This window comes from Mus musculus, chromosome 7 (assembly GCF_000001635.26).
Source record: "Mus musculus strain C57BL/6J chromosome 7, GRCm38.p6 C57BL/6J".
NCBI lineage: Eukaryota > Metazoa > Chordata > Mammalia > Rodentia > Muridae > Mus > Mus musculus.
In genome coordinates, this window is record NC_000073.6 from 82,251,324 (window position 1) to 82,265,812 (window position 14,489).

Below are 14,489 nucleotides of genomic sequence, written 5' to 3' on the forward strand. Positions count from 1 at the left end.
CATACACCATACACACCACACACACACACACCACCTATATCACACATACCACATACATATCACATACCACATACACCATACACAACACACACACACACACACACAACATGCCCACACCATACACACTACAAACACACAATTCAAAATGAAAATAAATCTCTTTTCAAAAAGCAGAAGAAATGGAAAAGTCCAGATTTCTTTGAAACATAATATACACAGAAGTTGACCAAGGCTATAATATTTACCATTAAACCATTACTGCATACAGGTAGAAACCCACACATACTACCTTTGATTTTCCCAGGTAAGTGGGAAAGTGCTCTTCATTCTCCTATTTTTGACTGGAGCTGGACAGAGTTCCATCTGATGATGGCCCAGGGCATCAGCAGGTCTGGTCGGAAAGGTTTACAGTGTTCATCTAGTTAGGTCTGGTTGGGCAGGTTTACAGTGTTCATCTAGTTAGGTCTGGTCGGGCAGGTTTACAGTGTTCAAGTAGTTAGCCTAAGTCAAATGCATGATTTTTGATGGGGACACTGAAGAAGCTGGAATTCTAACACTATCCCTTAACAGATGTCTATATGTGGTGCCTGTCCCTTGTCATCTTAGATCACCATGTCCATTTGGTTCTCCTACAAGGCTGCTTCTCCTATGATCCACTTTACTAATCATTCTGGAACTCCTCTGTTACTACACTCACCAGCTTAAACCCACTGCTCACAGAAGGCACACATGACCTGCCCACCTGTGTGAACTGCCTACCTGTGTGACCTCCCATCTGTGTGACCTGCCAACCTGTGTGACCTGCTCACCTGTGTGACCTGCCCTCTGTGACCTGCTCAACTGTGTGACCTGTCCATCTGTAACTTGCCACTTTGTGTGACCTGCCCACCTGTGTGACCTGTCTGCCTGTGTGACCTGCCCACCTGTATGACCTTCCTGCCTGTGTGACCTGCCTACCTCTGAGATCTGCCCAGCTGTGTGACTTATCCTCCTGTGTGACCTGTCCCATGTGTGACCTGTCTGCCTATGTGACCTGCTCCTCTGTGTGATCTGCTTGCCTGTGTGACCTGTCCCCTGTGAAATCTGCATGCCTGTGTGACCTGCCCACCTGTGTTACCTGTCGGCCTGTGTGACCTGCCAACCTGTGTGACCTCTCTCCCCTGTATGACCTGCCCAACTTGTGTGACCTCTCCCCTGTATGACCTGCCCACCTTGTGTGACCTCTCTCCTGTGTGACCAGCTTGCTTGTGTGACCTGCTACTTTGTGTGATTTGCCCGTCTGTGTGACCTGCTCCTCTGTGTGACCTGTCCCTGTGGGACCTGCTCACCTGTATGACCTGTTCCCTGTGTGATCTGCTTGCCTGTGTGACCTGTCCCCTGTGAAATCTGCATGCCTGTGTGACCTGCCCATCTGTTTGACCTGTTCTCCTATGTGACCTGCCTACCTGTGTGACCTGCTCCTCTGTGTAACCAGTCCCCTGTGTGACCTGCCCACCTGTGTGACCTGTCTGCCTGTGTTATCTGCCCACCAGTGTGACCTTTCTGCCTAAGTGACCTTCCCCTCTGTGTAACCTGCCTTCCTGTGTGACCTGTCCTCCTGAGTGGCCTGCCCACCTGTGTGTCCTGTCCACCTTTGTGATCTGGCCCCTGAGTGATCTGCTTGCGTTTGTGACCTGCTTGCCTGGGTGAACTGCTCCTTTGTGTGACCTGTCCCTCTGTGTGACCTGCCCAGCTGTGTGACCTACCCACCTGTGTGACCTGACGAGTGTGACCTGCCCACCTGTGTGACCTTTCCTTCTGTGTGATCTGCTTGCCTGTGTAACAAATTGCCTGTGGGACCTGCCCAACTGTGTGACGTGCCCAACTGTGTGACCTGTCCCTTGTGTGATATGCTGGCTTGTGTGACCAGCTTTCCTGTGTGACCTGTCTGCCTGTGTGATCTGCCTTCCTGTGTGACCTGCCTTCCTGTGTGACCTGCCCACTTGTTTGACCTGCCCACCTGTGTGACCTGTCCTCCTGTGTGATCTGCTTGCTTGTGTGACCTGTCCCCTGTAGGATGAGCCCACCTGTGTTACCTGTCTGCCTATGTGACCTGCCCCTCTGTGTGACTTGCCCACCTGTGTGTCCTGTCCGCCTGTGTGACCTGTCCCCTGAGTGATCTGCTTGCCTGTGTGACCTGCTCCTCTGTGTAACCTGCTCCTCTGTGTGCCCTGTCCTTTGGGACCTGCCCACCTGTGTGACCTGCCACCCTGTTTGCCCTGTCTGCCTCTGTGACCTGCCTTCCTCTGTGACCTGCCTTCCTGTGTGACCTGCCCACCTGTGTGACCTGTCCCCTTTGTGATCTGTTGGCCTGTGTGACCTGTCTGCCTGTGTAATCTGCCCACCGGTGTTACCTGTCTGCCCATGTGACCTGCCCCTCTGTGTGACCTGCCTTCCTGTGCACCTGCCTGCCTGTGTGACCTGCCCACCTGTGTGACCTGCCCCTGTGTGTTCTGCTTGCCTGTGTGACCTGCCCGTCTGTGTGACCTTTCCCCTGTGGGACCTACCCACCTGTGACCTTCCTGCCTGTGTGACCTGCTCACCTGTGACCTTCCTGCCTGTGTGACCTGCCTACCTGTGTGGCCTGTCCTGTGTGACCTGTCCCCTGTGTGATCTGCTTGGCTGTGTGAACTGCTCCTCTCTGTGACCTGCCCCTCTGTGTGACCTGTCCTCCTTGGGACCTATCCTTTGTGGGACCTGCCCACCTGTGTGACCTGACCCCTGTGGGACCTCCCTACCTCTTGTTGTGACCCTTCTTATTGGGGTTAGTCTTTTAATAGTGTTGCCTCCTTACTAGAATATTAGTATCATGGCTTTGTCTATGTTCTCGATATCAGAAATGCTACTTCCTCACTGTTGAAGTACAGGTGGCTTTCTAGGCTGTGTTCTGGAGCTTTCTGGACAGCACATGTCATTTGCTTCATTCTGTCTCATTTCTGCTGGCAGGCTCTGCATCTCTCTGCCCTGGAAGTGTGTTTATCTTGGTGTGTTGTGTGGCTGTGCCTTGATCATGGTGTCCTTATCATACTATATTGATACCTTTTTCCAGACTTCCTGGGTTTGTTAATTAGATAACTCATGCTTTATCAGTTTGAGACATTAGATTGCAGTACTGTAGTTTTGCTGATTTAGATAGAATGATACTGTATTGGTTTAAGGCAGTAAGTTGCCTTTTTTTTCAGTGTTTTTAAAGTTATCTCTTGACCTTTAAACTTGGCTTTTGCTCTATTCTACAGGTATCTACCTACCTACCTGCTATCTCTCTATCATCTATCTACCTATCTATTTGCCTACCTATCATCTATGTCTATCTATCCATCTACCATCTTATCTATCATCTATCTACTATCTTCTGGTCTCGCTCCCTCTCTCCCTCCCCCCATCCTGTCTGACCTGGAGCTCATAGAGAATAGCCTGCTTCTGCCTCCTGAGTGCTGGAACTAAAGGTGTGCCCCGCGTTGATGCATCAAGTTCTGTGGGGATGCCCCCCTCTCTCTGTACATGTGCAATGTGCAAAGTCCAAAGTTGTATGTCAGGTGCTTCCCTTTTCACCCTCCACTAATGAGGACCCCTCCCTGAGCCCATGGTGCTCAGTTCTGTCACTGGTGGCCATTGCTCCAGGAGCTCCTTTGCCCTCCCCGGTGTTGGAGCCGCAGTCACACTGTGCTCGCATGGCTGTTACAGCTGCACTCTAGTATACTGGCATTTAACGACTGCTGGGGGTTCAGAGCCAGCTACTCTTGTTTGTCCACCATGCTTTTTACTAACTGAGCCGTCTCCCTAGTTCCCCAAACAATTGTTCTGAGACGGAATTCTCAGCACTTGTCCCTATATATTTATTTTTACTGTTGATTCTTACTCTACTTACGCTACATAGAAAAACATTAAAGAAACAACCCCCCAAACAAATAACCTGCTTCACTATGATACTGATTGTGACCTGGGAATGGCTACTTTTTGTCATGCTCTATTTATACCTCCTAATCTGTTGGCTGAAAAGTTAGAAATGTATGCATGTGCATTTGAGCAATGTCACTTTGACTTTGAAGCCATGCATCATATATGTGTACATATTACAGACATGTATGGGTGTGTGAATCGTGTGCCTGGTTGGCACAGTGTCATTAGGACTGAGTTTTGTGGATCACCTCTTGTATTGTCACCTGAGATCCCAGTCAGTGCTTGGCCCTGGATGTTGTTAAAAGCCTTATTTTGGTCAGTAATTTCCCAGTATGTATATATTTACTTACTTATTTTTAATATCTTTGTATGTTTTGCTGTAGATATCAATCTAGAATTTTTTTGTAGCTGGGTTTTGGTTTGTGTGTAGCTCGGGGATGGGGCACTTGCCTGGGATGCACAAAGCCCGGGCTTTGATTCTCACCTCCACCAGTGAAGCAACAGAGCCCATGCTACTACTCCATCCCTTAATATAGTGACCTTAATCCACACCCATGATTATGTTGGTCCCCTGGCACTCACTGTAACTGTCTTATTTTGTGGCTTCCATCAGCTATTCCTTAGCTTCCATCTGAACATCTTTTCTTTAATTTCCTTTTGTTTGAAATACATTAGCTTTCCCCCATGTGTTGATAAGGACACTTACTACCACACACACAGCACTATTTCTTTTATAGCTCTCTACTTTTAAAGTTAAGTACTGAGTCTAGAATGAGGTGCTTACCTCGTCATTTCACTGCACAGGCTTTGGCACACTCACTGCACCCGCAGCTCCGCCCATCCCTACCTGTGGTCACGTGGGCTCTGTATCAGCCCAGGCATTAGATTTTTCTTGATTGTGTTCAGGGGATACTTGATTTCATCACAAGAGTCGTTCCACTTCCATCCCCAGGTATTTCTTGTAGCCACACTTTCCCTCTTGGTTCTGGTTTTATTTCCTTGACATAGCATTTTAGCATTATTATTATTATTATTATTATTATTATTATTATTATTATTATTTTAGAAGAGACCCCGGTGGCTTGGGTGTCTTTATTTTGTTCTCCTTGTAGGTCTGGTTTTCTTTGCACTGAGCTCTTTGAAGCCCCTCCTCCGTGCTCTCCTGCTGCTGTGTTGCTGAGCTGTTGTGTGCTTACAGCTGCACTGCCTGTCCGCCTCACAGGCCCCACCCTGACAGACAGTCTTGAATATTTTATTTGAGAGATCTTATCAATTAATATTCATATTTCTTAATAACTTCAGTATATTTTCAAAATTAAAGACTTGTATCTGTGTAATAAGAAAAAAAATCAGTTCTTTGTTATTGTTGCTGTTGTTTTGGTTGTTTTTGAAATAGGGTTTCTCTGTGTAGCCCTGACTGTCCTAGAATTCACTCTGTTGACCAGGCTGGCCTCGAACTCACAGAGATCTGCCTGCCTCTGCCTCTTAAGTGCTGGTATTAAAAGCGTACTTCACCACTGCCTGGCCAAAACCCCTTATTCTTAAAATATTAATGTTTTGCTCCCTGGGTGCCTTTCACTTTGGAGCTGCCCACTTATTCTCTGGCTCCACCAGCTCATATTTCAATAGAAAATAAAGCGCTTTGTCTGTTTTGTTTTGTCCCTTAAGTACTTTCCAGTTTACTGTTTCTGTTCTGACTATGCCTAGCCTGGAGTTTACCCCTGTGCCTGGTTAGTTTTTTGCCAATTTGATGTAAGCCAGGATCACCTCTACTGAGAAATGCCTCCACCAGTGGCCTGTAGGCAAATCTGTGGTCATTTTCTTGACTAATGATTGACGTGGGAGAGCCCCGCCCACTGTGGGCGGTGCCACTCCTGGTCCTTGGTTGTATAAGAAAGCAGGCTGAGCAAGCCCGTGCGGAGCAAGCTGGTAAGCAGCCCCCCTCTATGATCTCCACTTCAGTTGCTGCCTCCAGACTCCCACTTGAGTTCCTGCCCTGGCTTCCTGGATGCAGCTGCAGTCAGCCTTGCTTGCCCCATGCTGTGTCTGGCCATGGTGTCGCAGCAATGGAAGTACTCACAGCAAATAGAGCCAGGGAAATCCTACCAACACGGACCAGTTGAGGAGGCTTTTGGTCTCTTAATACTAAGTGGATCTCTAATTCATATTTCAAGATCAGGATCAGTGTATTGGTTTCTCCAGTGCCAGCCAGCAATGAAGGAGATTGTAGGTGGCTACTCCAGCCATCATAACACACCCAATGTACCAAGTGTGGTGGGCCTGTGTGGGCCTCTTCCCCAACTGATCTTCCACTCTCCTCAAGCGAGATCACTGTGCAAAGCATGTTTATAGCTTCAAAGTATCTAAAGCCCCAGTTCAGTAGTCACATGGCACAGCCTACACTCCATTTTGTTGACCAAGGCAAGTGGAGGGTTGGAATGGGATACCCTGGATCTCAGTGGGTGGAGCTACAAAGCATGGCGGCCATCTTTGCAGTCTTCTCTGGCTACAAGATATAAGGCCAGCGCTTGTATAACTCCCATTAGAGTCTCTGAGTATTACCTCCAAAAGTTTGGAACCAATCCTGGAGGTGACTTTGCTTCTCACTGGTTGCTGTAGAGCAGTCTCAGGTTCCTTTGAGGTCACGTCTCATATTAAGAATTGGAACAAGCCTGCTTGACCTCTGTCCTCAGCCTACGAAGTGAAAACTCCTGCCAAGTGGATTGAGGAGCCCACAGGCTCTGTAGTTTAAACGACACTGTTTATTGGACTTAGTTCCTGGGGTGGGGTGGGGTGGGGGGATGGTGGGGTGGGGTGGGGGATGGTGGGGTGGGGTGGGGTGGGGTGGGGGGATGGTGGGGTGGGGTGGGGTGGGGTGGGGGATGGTGGGGTGGGGTGGGGTGGGGGATGGTGGGGTAGGGTGGGGTGGGGTGAGGGATGGTGGGGTGGGGGGTGGTGGTGGCCCGCAGATGAGACTGTCCTGCTCGTTCTCTCAGCTGGGTCAGTTGGTGCCTGTGGTTCTGGGGCATGAGTGTGTGGAGGCTGGCGCCCCTTTACCTTTCTGCCTAGTAGGGCTTGTTCACAGGCAGAGGGTTTCAGGGGAGTGGGTGGAAGCACACAGGTCTCTTTCTAGCTAGGCTTGGTTCTGTGTGGTCAAAACAAGTCATGGGGCCACGCTGTTAGTGGGGCAATAGAACGCTAGTTCTTTTTTTTTGTTTGTTTGTTTTAAATTTTCGGAGACAGGGTTTCTCTGTGTAATTCTGCGTCCTGAGTGCTGAGGTTAAACACATGTGCCACCATACCAGGCTCTGCTAGCCATGTTTGTAAGCCATTCTTTCCAGGAAATCCTGTGTCACATAATTAATTTAAGCTAAACTCTGTGTCTGTTTACCACACCCACACCTCCTTATCTCATAGCAATAGTGTGTGTGTGTGTGTGTGTGTGTGTGTGTGTGTGTGTGTGTGTGAGAGAGAGAGAGAGAGTAGGGCAGGCAGTCAGACGAAACCGTGCCTGTATGTAAGGGATCTGCAGTCCCCTTAACTTACTTACTGCGACTTTATACATGTGTCAACACTCTAAAGCCATAAGTAAATCACAGTGAAGTACTTTTTAAAGACAACACGCTTTGTTATGGCAGTCCGTTCTCCTTGTTCACGAAGCCAGATCCATTGGGGCCGGAGTCACTTTTCTGAAAGGCTTCTCTAAGTGGTTGTGTTGGTCTTTAGAGACCTGTCTGCCATGCCCTCTGGCTTGCCAGGCTGCGATCTGTGGCCTCTGCCTCCCTTTCAATGTCTTCTTCCGTCCTCCCCTTGAGCAGTCTTCACTTGGGAGTGAAACTCCTTACTGTTTTGTGAGCACACTGATCTCTCATTATCTAGGGACATTTTTTGGTGGTCAGAGTGGTGTGGCAGATGTGTGCATGTGTTTGTGTGTGTGCACATGAGTGTGCACAGTGAGCACATGACTTCTATTATCATTTAGCGGTAGACAGCAGGGATGCTGCTAAGCCTCTCTTATTGTACAGATAGCCACAAAGGATAGGAACTGTGCTCAGTATCAAACCACCCTTCCCATTCCTCTCAGTTTTCCTTTTTGAAAACACCACCACATCCCAGAAGACCTTTCCCGCTGTGCTGCACACTGAAATGTCACTGTCCTTAAAAAACAAACTCAAATGCCACGCATTCTAGGAGTCAGGTCTTGAATGATCTGCCTCCTGCTCTGCAGACGAGATACTTTCTAAGCAGCCCTGAGAGTCTGTCAAGTTGATGAATTGATAATAGTTTGCATTTGGTCCTAGTATTTGTCCGTTTTTACCGCCTGTCTCTTACATTCAGGCTGTTGGGGTGCTGCTAACTCTTGTCACTCTTGTGTCCCTAGCTGTCTTGTCACTGCGTGTATTAGAACTGCTTTGTGCCATCTGATGAGGATGGGTGCATGATAAAGCTTAGACAAATGGGAAGTGTACATTGTTCCATGATCTTTTCTTTTCTCATTAGTAGCTGTTGTGGTGTGCGTGTGTGTGTGCATGCACCCGCACGCATGCCACAGTGCACATATAGAAGTCTGGGAACAACCTTGTGGAGTTGGTTCTCTCCTTCTACCTCTACGTGGGCTCCAGGGCTCGAACTCAGGAACCTTTAAAATTACTGGCTGCTCTTCCAGAGGGCCTGGGTTCGAGTCCCAGCACCCACATGGCAGCTCACTGTCTGTAACTAATGTTCCAGGGATAGATATGCAGGCAAAACCCCAGTGTACAGAAAACCAAAAATCCAACAACGCCAGAGCCAAGATTTTTGTCACTAATTTCAATGAAAGGAATATAGAGAATCTTTGTTCAGTGAAAGCATTTGTGTTTGTTTTTGCAGCTGTTTAGTGAAAAAATAAGTGGTGCCGAAGGAACGAAGCTAGATGAAGAATTTCTGAACATGGAAAAGGTAAAGCTTTTTGAACATGTGACGGGTTAGAAATGGGCTGTCTGTGCCCGAGAGAGAACCGCCTACTATTGGGAATATGACCTGGAGTGGGAATCCAGAATGTTCAAATGCAAGCATGGGGTGCAGAGTCGGGAAGGCAGGACCCCAGTGCTTCCCAGCCCAAGCCAGGATCAGGTTGAACCACATCTAGTCTGGGCAAGTTGAGGAAGGAAACGGAATGTGACTAACTGGTTCCCCTAGTGGCCAGCTGTCAGAATGCATAACATGTGGGCCTTGGCAACAACTCCAGGGCCAAATGGTGCTCATATGTCTTAGAGAGTCAACTGTGTCTCAAGGCTTGTGTGACAAGGCTTTTCCGATTTATAACAACTGATTTATCATTTGGTAATCTAGGCTGTTGTTCCCATCTGTTTCAGCAGCTGCACAGCAAATACTTTTCTGCCATTAGAACCGACATATCAGCTGTGATACAGAGATAAGTATGTGTGCCCGGCTGGCCTCACATGGGGGCATCTAGAATCATATATGCAGATGAAATAATTTAGAAGAGTGTTCCTGGCTTGGCACTCCAATGATGGACTGCAGACTCTGTCCCCTGTCCTGTCCCCTGGTCATCTACCTGGAGAGTGGCTCTGGTGCAGTCGGAGCTGGGTCCACACTGCTCTGCTTCCTCCCCTTTGTCTTGGGCCCTTTGAGCAGAGCTTGTCCTAACGATTAGATTCCTCAGACCGGAGCTGGGGGCCTGGGTGTGGCCGGCAGTGCAGGTTGGGGGAAAGCCCGCTCTGGGTGTGGGTTGGGAGGGCATTCTCTTTAATGTAGGTAGGACCTGGCCAGCCTTCCTCCAGGAAGTGCCCGAGAGGTGTTTTTTTTTGTTTTTTGTTTTGTTTTTTTTTTGTTTTGTTTTGTTTTGTTTTTTCGAGACAGGGTTTCTCTGTGTAGCCCTGGCTGTCCTGGAACTCACTTTGTAGACCAGGCTGGCCTTGAACTCAGAAATCCGCCTGCCTCTGCCTCCCGAGTGCTGGGATTAAAGGCATGCGCCACCACGCCCGGTTTCCTAGAAGTGTTAAGACCCTAAGAAGAGAAGCTTATTTTGTGTTTGATTTTGAAAAAAGAAATTCTGTGCATTGAAAACCCTTTCAACATGTTAATATCATTGACATATCTAAAGTTGATTTTTAAATTTATTAATATATATAATGATAGGATGTATATGGCTTCTTTACCAACTAGATTATTCAATTCATATGCTATACTTAAAAACAAACATCTGGAGTTATGTTATTGGGTTTAGAGTCAAGGTCTGGGCGCTGGCAGCTCTGACAAGCTGGGTTCAGACAGTAAGTAACACCCATCCATGGCATCTGCATCAGCTCCTGTATCCTGACCTGCTTGTTCTCAACAAGCCCGTTAAAGAGGCAGGTGGCAGGGCAAACCTGGGCAGAGCAGCTTATTCAGTGTAGCCCCGTCTGCACCAAGAGAAACACACGAACATTCCATGTGAAAGGAGGCTCTGATTTCAATAGTAGGCTGAGGCGTGTATAACGAGGCAGCGCTGGTCAGGGTGTGGCTGAGGCATGGGTAATTAATCTAGGCCGTGCTGCTTCAGGTCCTGGCCCCAACTTTGCCTCTGTCTCTGCTTCATCTCTTCTGAAAGGTGGATCTTAAGTTGTCAGATGGGGTCTTAGTCAGGGTTTCTATTCCTGCACAAACATCATGACCAAGAAGCAGTTGGGGAGGAAAGGGTTTATTCGGCTTACACTTCTACACCAAAGGAAGTCAGGACTGGAACTCAAGCAGGTCAGGAAGCAGGAGCTGATGCAGAGGCATGGAGGGATGTTACTTACTGGCTTGCTTCCGCTGTCTTGCTTAGCTTGCTTTCATATAGAACCCAGGACTACCAGCTCAGAGATGGTCCCACCCACAATGGGCCCTTCCATCCTTGATCATTAATTGAGAAAATGCCCCACAGATGGATCTCATGGAGGCATTTCCTAAAGGGAGGCTCCTTTTTCTGTGATAACTCCAGCTTGTGTCAAGTTGACACACAAAACAAGCCAGTACAGATGGTATGAAACCGCTTTCTCCTTTGCTGGGCACCAGGGCTTCCTCGGATCCTCTCACATAGCATAGCATCCTGGGAAAGTCCAGTATCAGATAACCAATGGGGTGGTGGACAGGAGGGGGACGGACAGGAGGGGGACAGACAGGAGGGGTTTCTTAGGAATGTCTTCACTCCTGATGGGGCAGGTGAAGTTTTAGCTGATGGACTGAGGTTCCTTTTGTTTATTCCTGTTTAGATTTTTCCCTCCAAAAATCATTGGTAGTGACAGAAGTACAAAAATAATATCTATACTGTAGTATAGGATAGAGGAGCTTGCTGTTAGGTGATTATATGTTACAAAACTAAGTACTTTAAGGACTTTATGGAAGAAATTAGAGTCATCTAAAAGATGACATGAGAATGACCGGGCAATGGGAATAATAACCCACAAACATGCTTACTAAGCAGAAACAAAGGAGCGATGCTAACATCAGAGGATAGCACAGTACCAAAAATGCATTGCAAGGAAAAATGTTTCCTTTAAAAAATTGTCATGTTAATGTAATCTTTAAAATTTTATGCATGCATCTTAATCATATATCCATTTCCTCTTTATCTCCTCAAAATACCCCCCGAAGAACTTTAAAAAAATATAGGAAGATGAAGAAAAGTATCAGAGTTCTGAATCAGACATAGCTTCTAAGTTTGTGAGGTAAAAGCTATGAGGAGGCCTGAGAAGAGACTGAAGTCAGAGAAGCTGCCCACCCTCCCCTCTCTTGTAGTAACAGATGGACCAACGGTTCTCATAGGCTCAAGGAAGGTTTGGGCAAAACATTCATACCGTTGACTGTGTATAAGTAGAGCCTGCATCCCCCCGGGTGGAAGTGGTCACTCTTCCCAGGCTCTTTGGTTGCAGTTACAGAGGACTCACGGGGAAAGTTTCTTAAAGCCATAGAACGAAATCATCACAGGGAAGATGGCTTCCCAACGCCACGTTTGGATCCTCAGAAATGTGAACCTGGGGCAGGAGAGAGGGGTCAGCGTGTAAGAGCACTGTTGCTTTTGCAGAGGAACAGGGTGACCCACAACGGTCTTCAGTTGCAGGGGATCTGGCGCCCTCTTCTGGCCTCCAAGGGTAGCAGGCAAACACACAGGCAAATGCTCATTTATATAAAATAAAAACAAATCTCCTTTGAAAATGTGAAGTCACTTCTTCATTTGAAGGAGATTTTAATAAAAAGTAGAATTATGTATTATGACAAGTGACAGAACTTTGCTTTCCGCACCTGTGACTTATGGCTACATCTCAGATGCAGTTAGCAGGAAATCAGCGTTGATAGAAAGCAAGGACATCACAGAGTCCACAGCTGGGGGATCATCAGCCAATTAAGTCACTCCACATAGAAGGTAGAGCTTAGTATGGGGACTGGAGAGAGGACCTGACGGTTGATATGGAGCACTGCTCTTGCAGAGGATTGCAGTTCAGTTCCCAGGGCTCAGGCTACCCCTTCCTGTAAGCCCAGCTCTAGGGGATCCCATGACTGTGGCTTCTGAGGGCATCTGCAGTCATGTGCGCACAGCCTCTTACAGACATATAATACACACAACTAAAAAGAAACCAGTGCAAAAAGGTTGATAAGTCAGAAGATAATAACAAAAAATAGATGCTAAGTGGTCTTGTTGTTTTGTTAATGAAAAGGTGGAAAATCATAAAGGCCTGGAGGGAGGAGGGAGGAAGCACAAATGCTCATTGCAAAAGAAAAAAAGGGGCTGTAGCCATAGCCACAGGTCGTTTTATAGTGTGTGTGTGTTGTATATTTTGCCTGCATATAAATATATATACATGTATTTTACACACACACACACACACACACACACACACACACACACACACACACGTGGGGCAGTGAGCTGTGCACAGGCAGCCTGGTCCCCGGTCAAGCACAGGCTTTAAACCCTGGTGACCCTGTAGGTGACTTCTCAGCCATGCTTCCTGGGCTCCTGGGCTCCTGGGTCCTGTCCTAGCTACAGCTTCCCACAGCCCCTTCCCACAGCAGAGAGGTGTGTGGCCATTAGTCATGTATGGCAATGCCCCAAGTTCCTGGCATTCTGACTGGACTCCACCCCCACAGTTACCTGGCAACACAGCCAGGTAGTCCTGGCCCACTATAAAAGGAACTGCTTGCCCCTCCTCCCTCACTTACTCCTGCTTCCTGCTTGCTTCTCTCCTGCCCTCTTGCTCCCCCTCTCTCCTCATTCCCTTCTCCCCTCTCTCCTTGTGGCCATTGCCGGCCTCTACTTCTCTACTCTCTCCCTCTCTCTGCCCTTCTTTAATAAACACCTTAAAACCATGGACTGCCTCTTCTCAGGGGGATCCGCAGTGCTGGAGCAATGGAGCAGGTCTCCCTCTAAGGAGCATGCCGGAGGCCTCTCTGTCCTCTCAGCCAAGGCAGCCAGCTGAGACAAGCTGCTCACCACCAAGCCACCAGCCTAAGCAAGACAAGGACTCCCCTCCCCGCGGGACCCAGCCGGAGCTCTCCTCCCTGTCCTTTTCCCTTCAACCCTGGGCCAGAGCCCACCCGTGGGCCCCGCTCTGTTCTCAGCTCTTCTGAAGCATACAGCGGTGTCTGGGATGTTTGAAAGCCCGAAACTGTCATCCTCGGCCTCCATGCGGGCCTGGGGACCCTGAGCCAACGCTGGCAGATCCACTGGGACCTCAGACTGCGCCTTCCCCATCCCCAGAGCGGAGTCCTGCGGCTTCTCACAGCCTGACGCCCACCCGGCAGTGGCTGCAGCTGCATGGGGTCCGCGGCACAGTCAAACTTCCCACATCAGCCTCCATGAGTGGCCCTAGACCCGTGGTGAGCCAGACACGGGACCCCGTTTTTGTTTTTGTTTTTGTTTTTTCGAGACAGAGTTTCTCTCCATATCCCTGGCTGTCCTGGAACTCACTTTGTAGACCAGGCTGGCCTCGAACTCAGAAATCCGCCTGCCTCTGCCTCCCAAGTGCTGGGATTAAAGGCGTGCGCCACCACTGCCTGACTGGGACCCCATTTTTAACCAACACACACATACATGTGTACTGTGTGTGCCCAGTACCTATGAAAGTCAGAAGAAAGTACCAGATCTCCTGGAACTGGAGTTCTGGATGGTTGGAAGATGCCATGTGGGTCCTGGGAATGGAGCCAAGGTCCTCTGGAAGAGCAGCCAGTGTTCTTAACTACTGAGCCGTCTCTCCAGCCCCATGATATCCTCAGAACCCTGTTCTGCTACTCAGCCCCTGTGTGGGCTGGGCCCGGGAGAGTTAGTTGCACGTCCTATATTTAATCAACTGGAGAACACACTTCACAACACACAGCCTTCCCCAACATGCTCATACCTCTGCCTGCCTCTGTTTTTTTTTTTTTTTTTCTTTTGAGTTTTGCCAAAGATGTTTGCATAACAGTTTGTTAGTACAGACACACCTGTGTGTGCACACACCGCAGCCATTCCAGGAGGGCCACTTGGTTTGGTTTCTTTGTATTTATTCACGAGTTAGTTTAGGTTTCCTTTGAGCACCTATCTTTGCCAA

General features: G+C 48.4%; 1 protein-coding gene and 1 long non-coding RNA gene across 15 annotated transcripts in view; one reads left to right on the forward strand and one right to left on the reverse strand.

The window, feature by feature from the left end:
• The window catches only part of Gm32903, a 19,668-nt gene extending 15,047 nt beyond the window's left edge, over positions 1-4,621 (reverse strand). For all 4 annotated transcript variants that reach the window (XR_003946812.1, XR_003946813.1, XR_003946814.1 and 1 more), the window contains exons 1-2: positions 2,118-4,621; positions 290-391 (exon numbers count right to left, since the gene is read on the reverse strand). This is a non-coding gene — a long non-coding RNA (predicted gene, 32903). The remainder of the gene's footprint in view (positions 1-289; positions 392-2,117) is intronic.
• Sh3gl3 (SH3-domain GRB2-like 3) overlaps positions 1-14,489 on the forward strand; it is a 133,613-nt gene that overhangs the window by 77,516 nt on the left and 41,608 nt on the right. For 9 of the 11 annotated variants that reach the window (XM_030242265.1, XM_030242268.1, NM_017400.7 and 6 more), the window contains one exon: positions 8,809-8,877. The exons of the other annotated variants lie outside the window; for them this stretch is intronic. In XM_030242265.1, coding sequence (XP_030098125.1) covers positions 8,869-8,877 — 9 coding nt within the window. In that variant the 5' untranslated portion in view covers positions 8,809-8,868. The remainder of the gene's footprint in view (positions 1-8,808; positions 8,878-14,489) is intronic. 11 annotated transcript variants of the gene reach the window in all.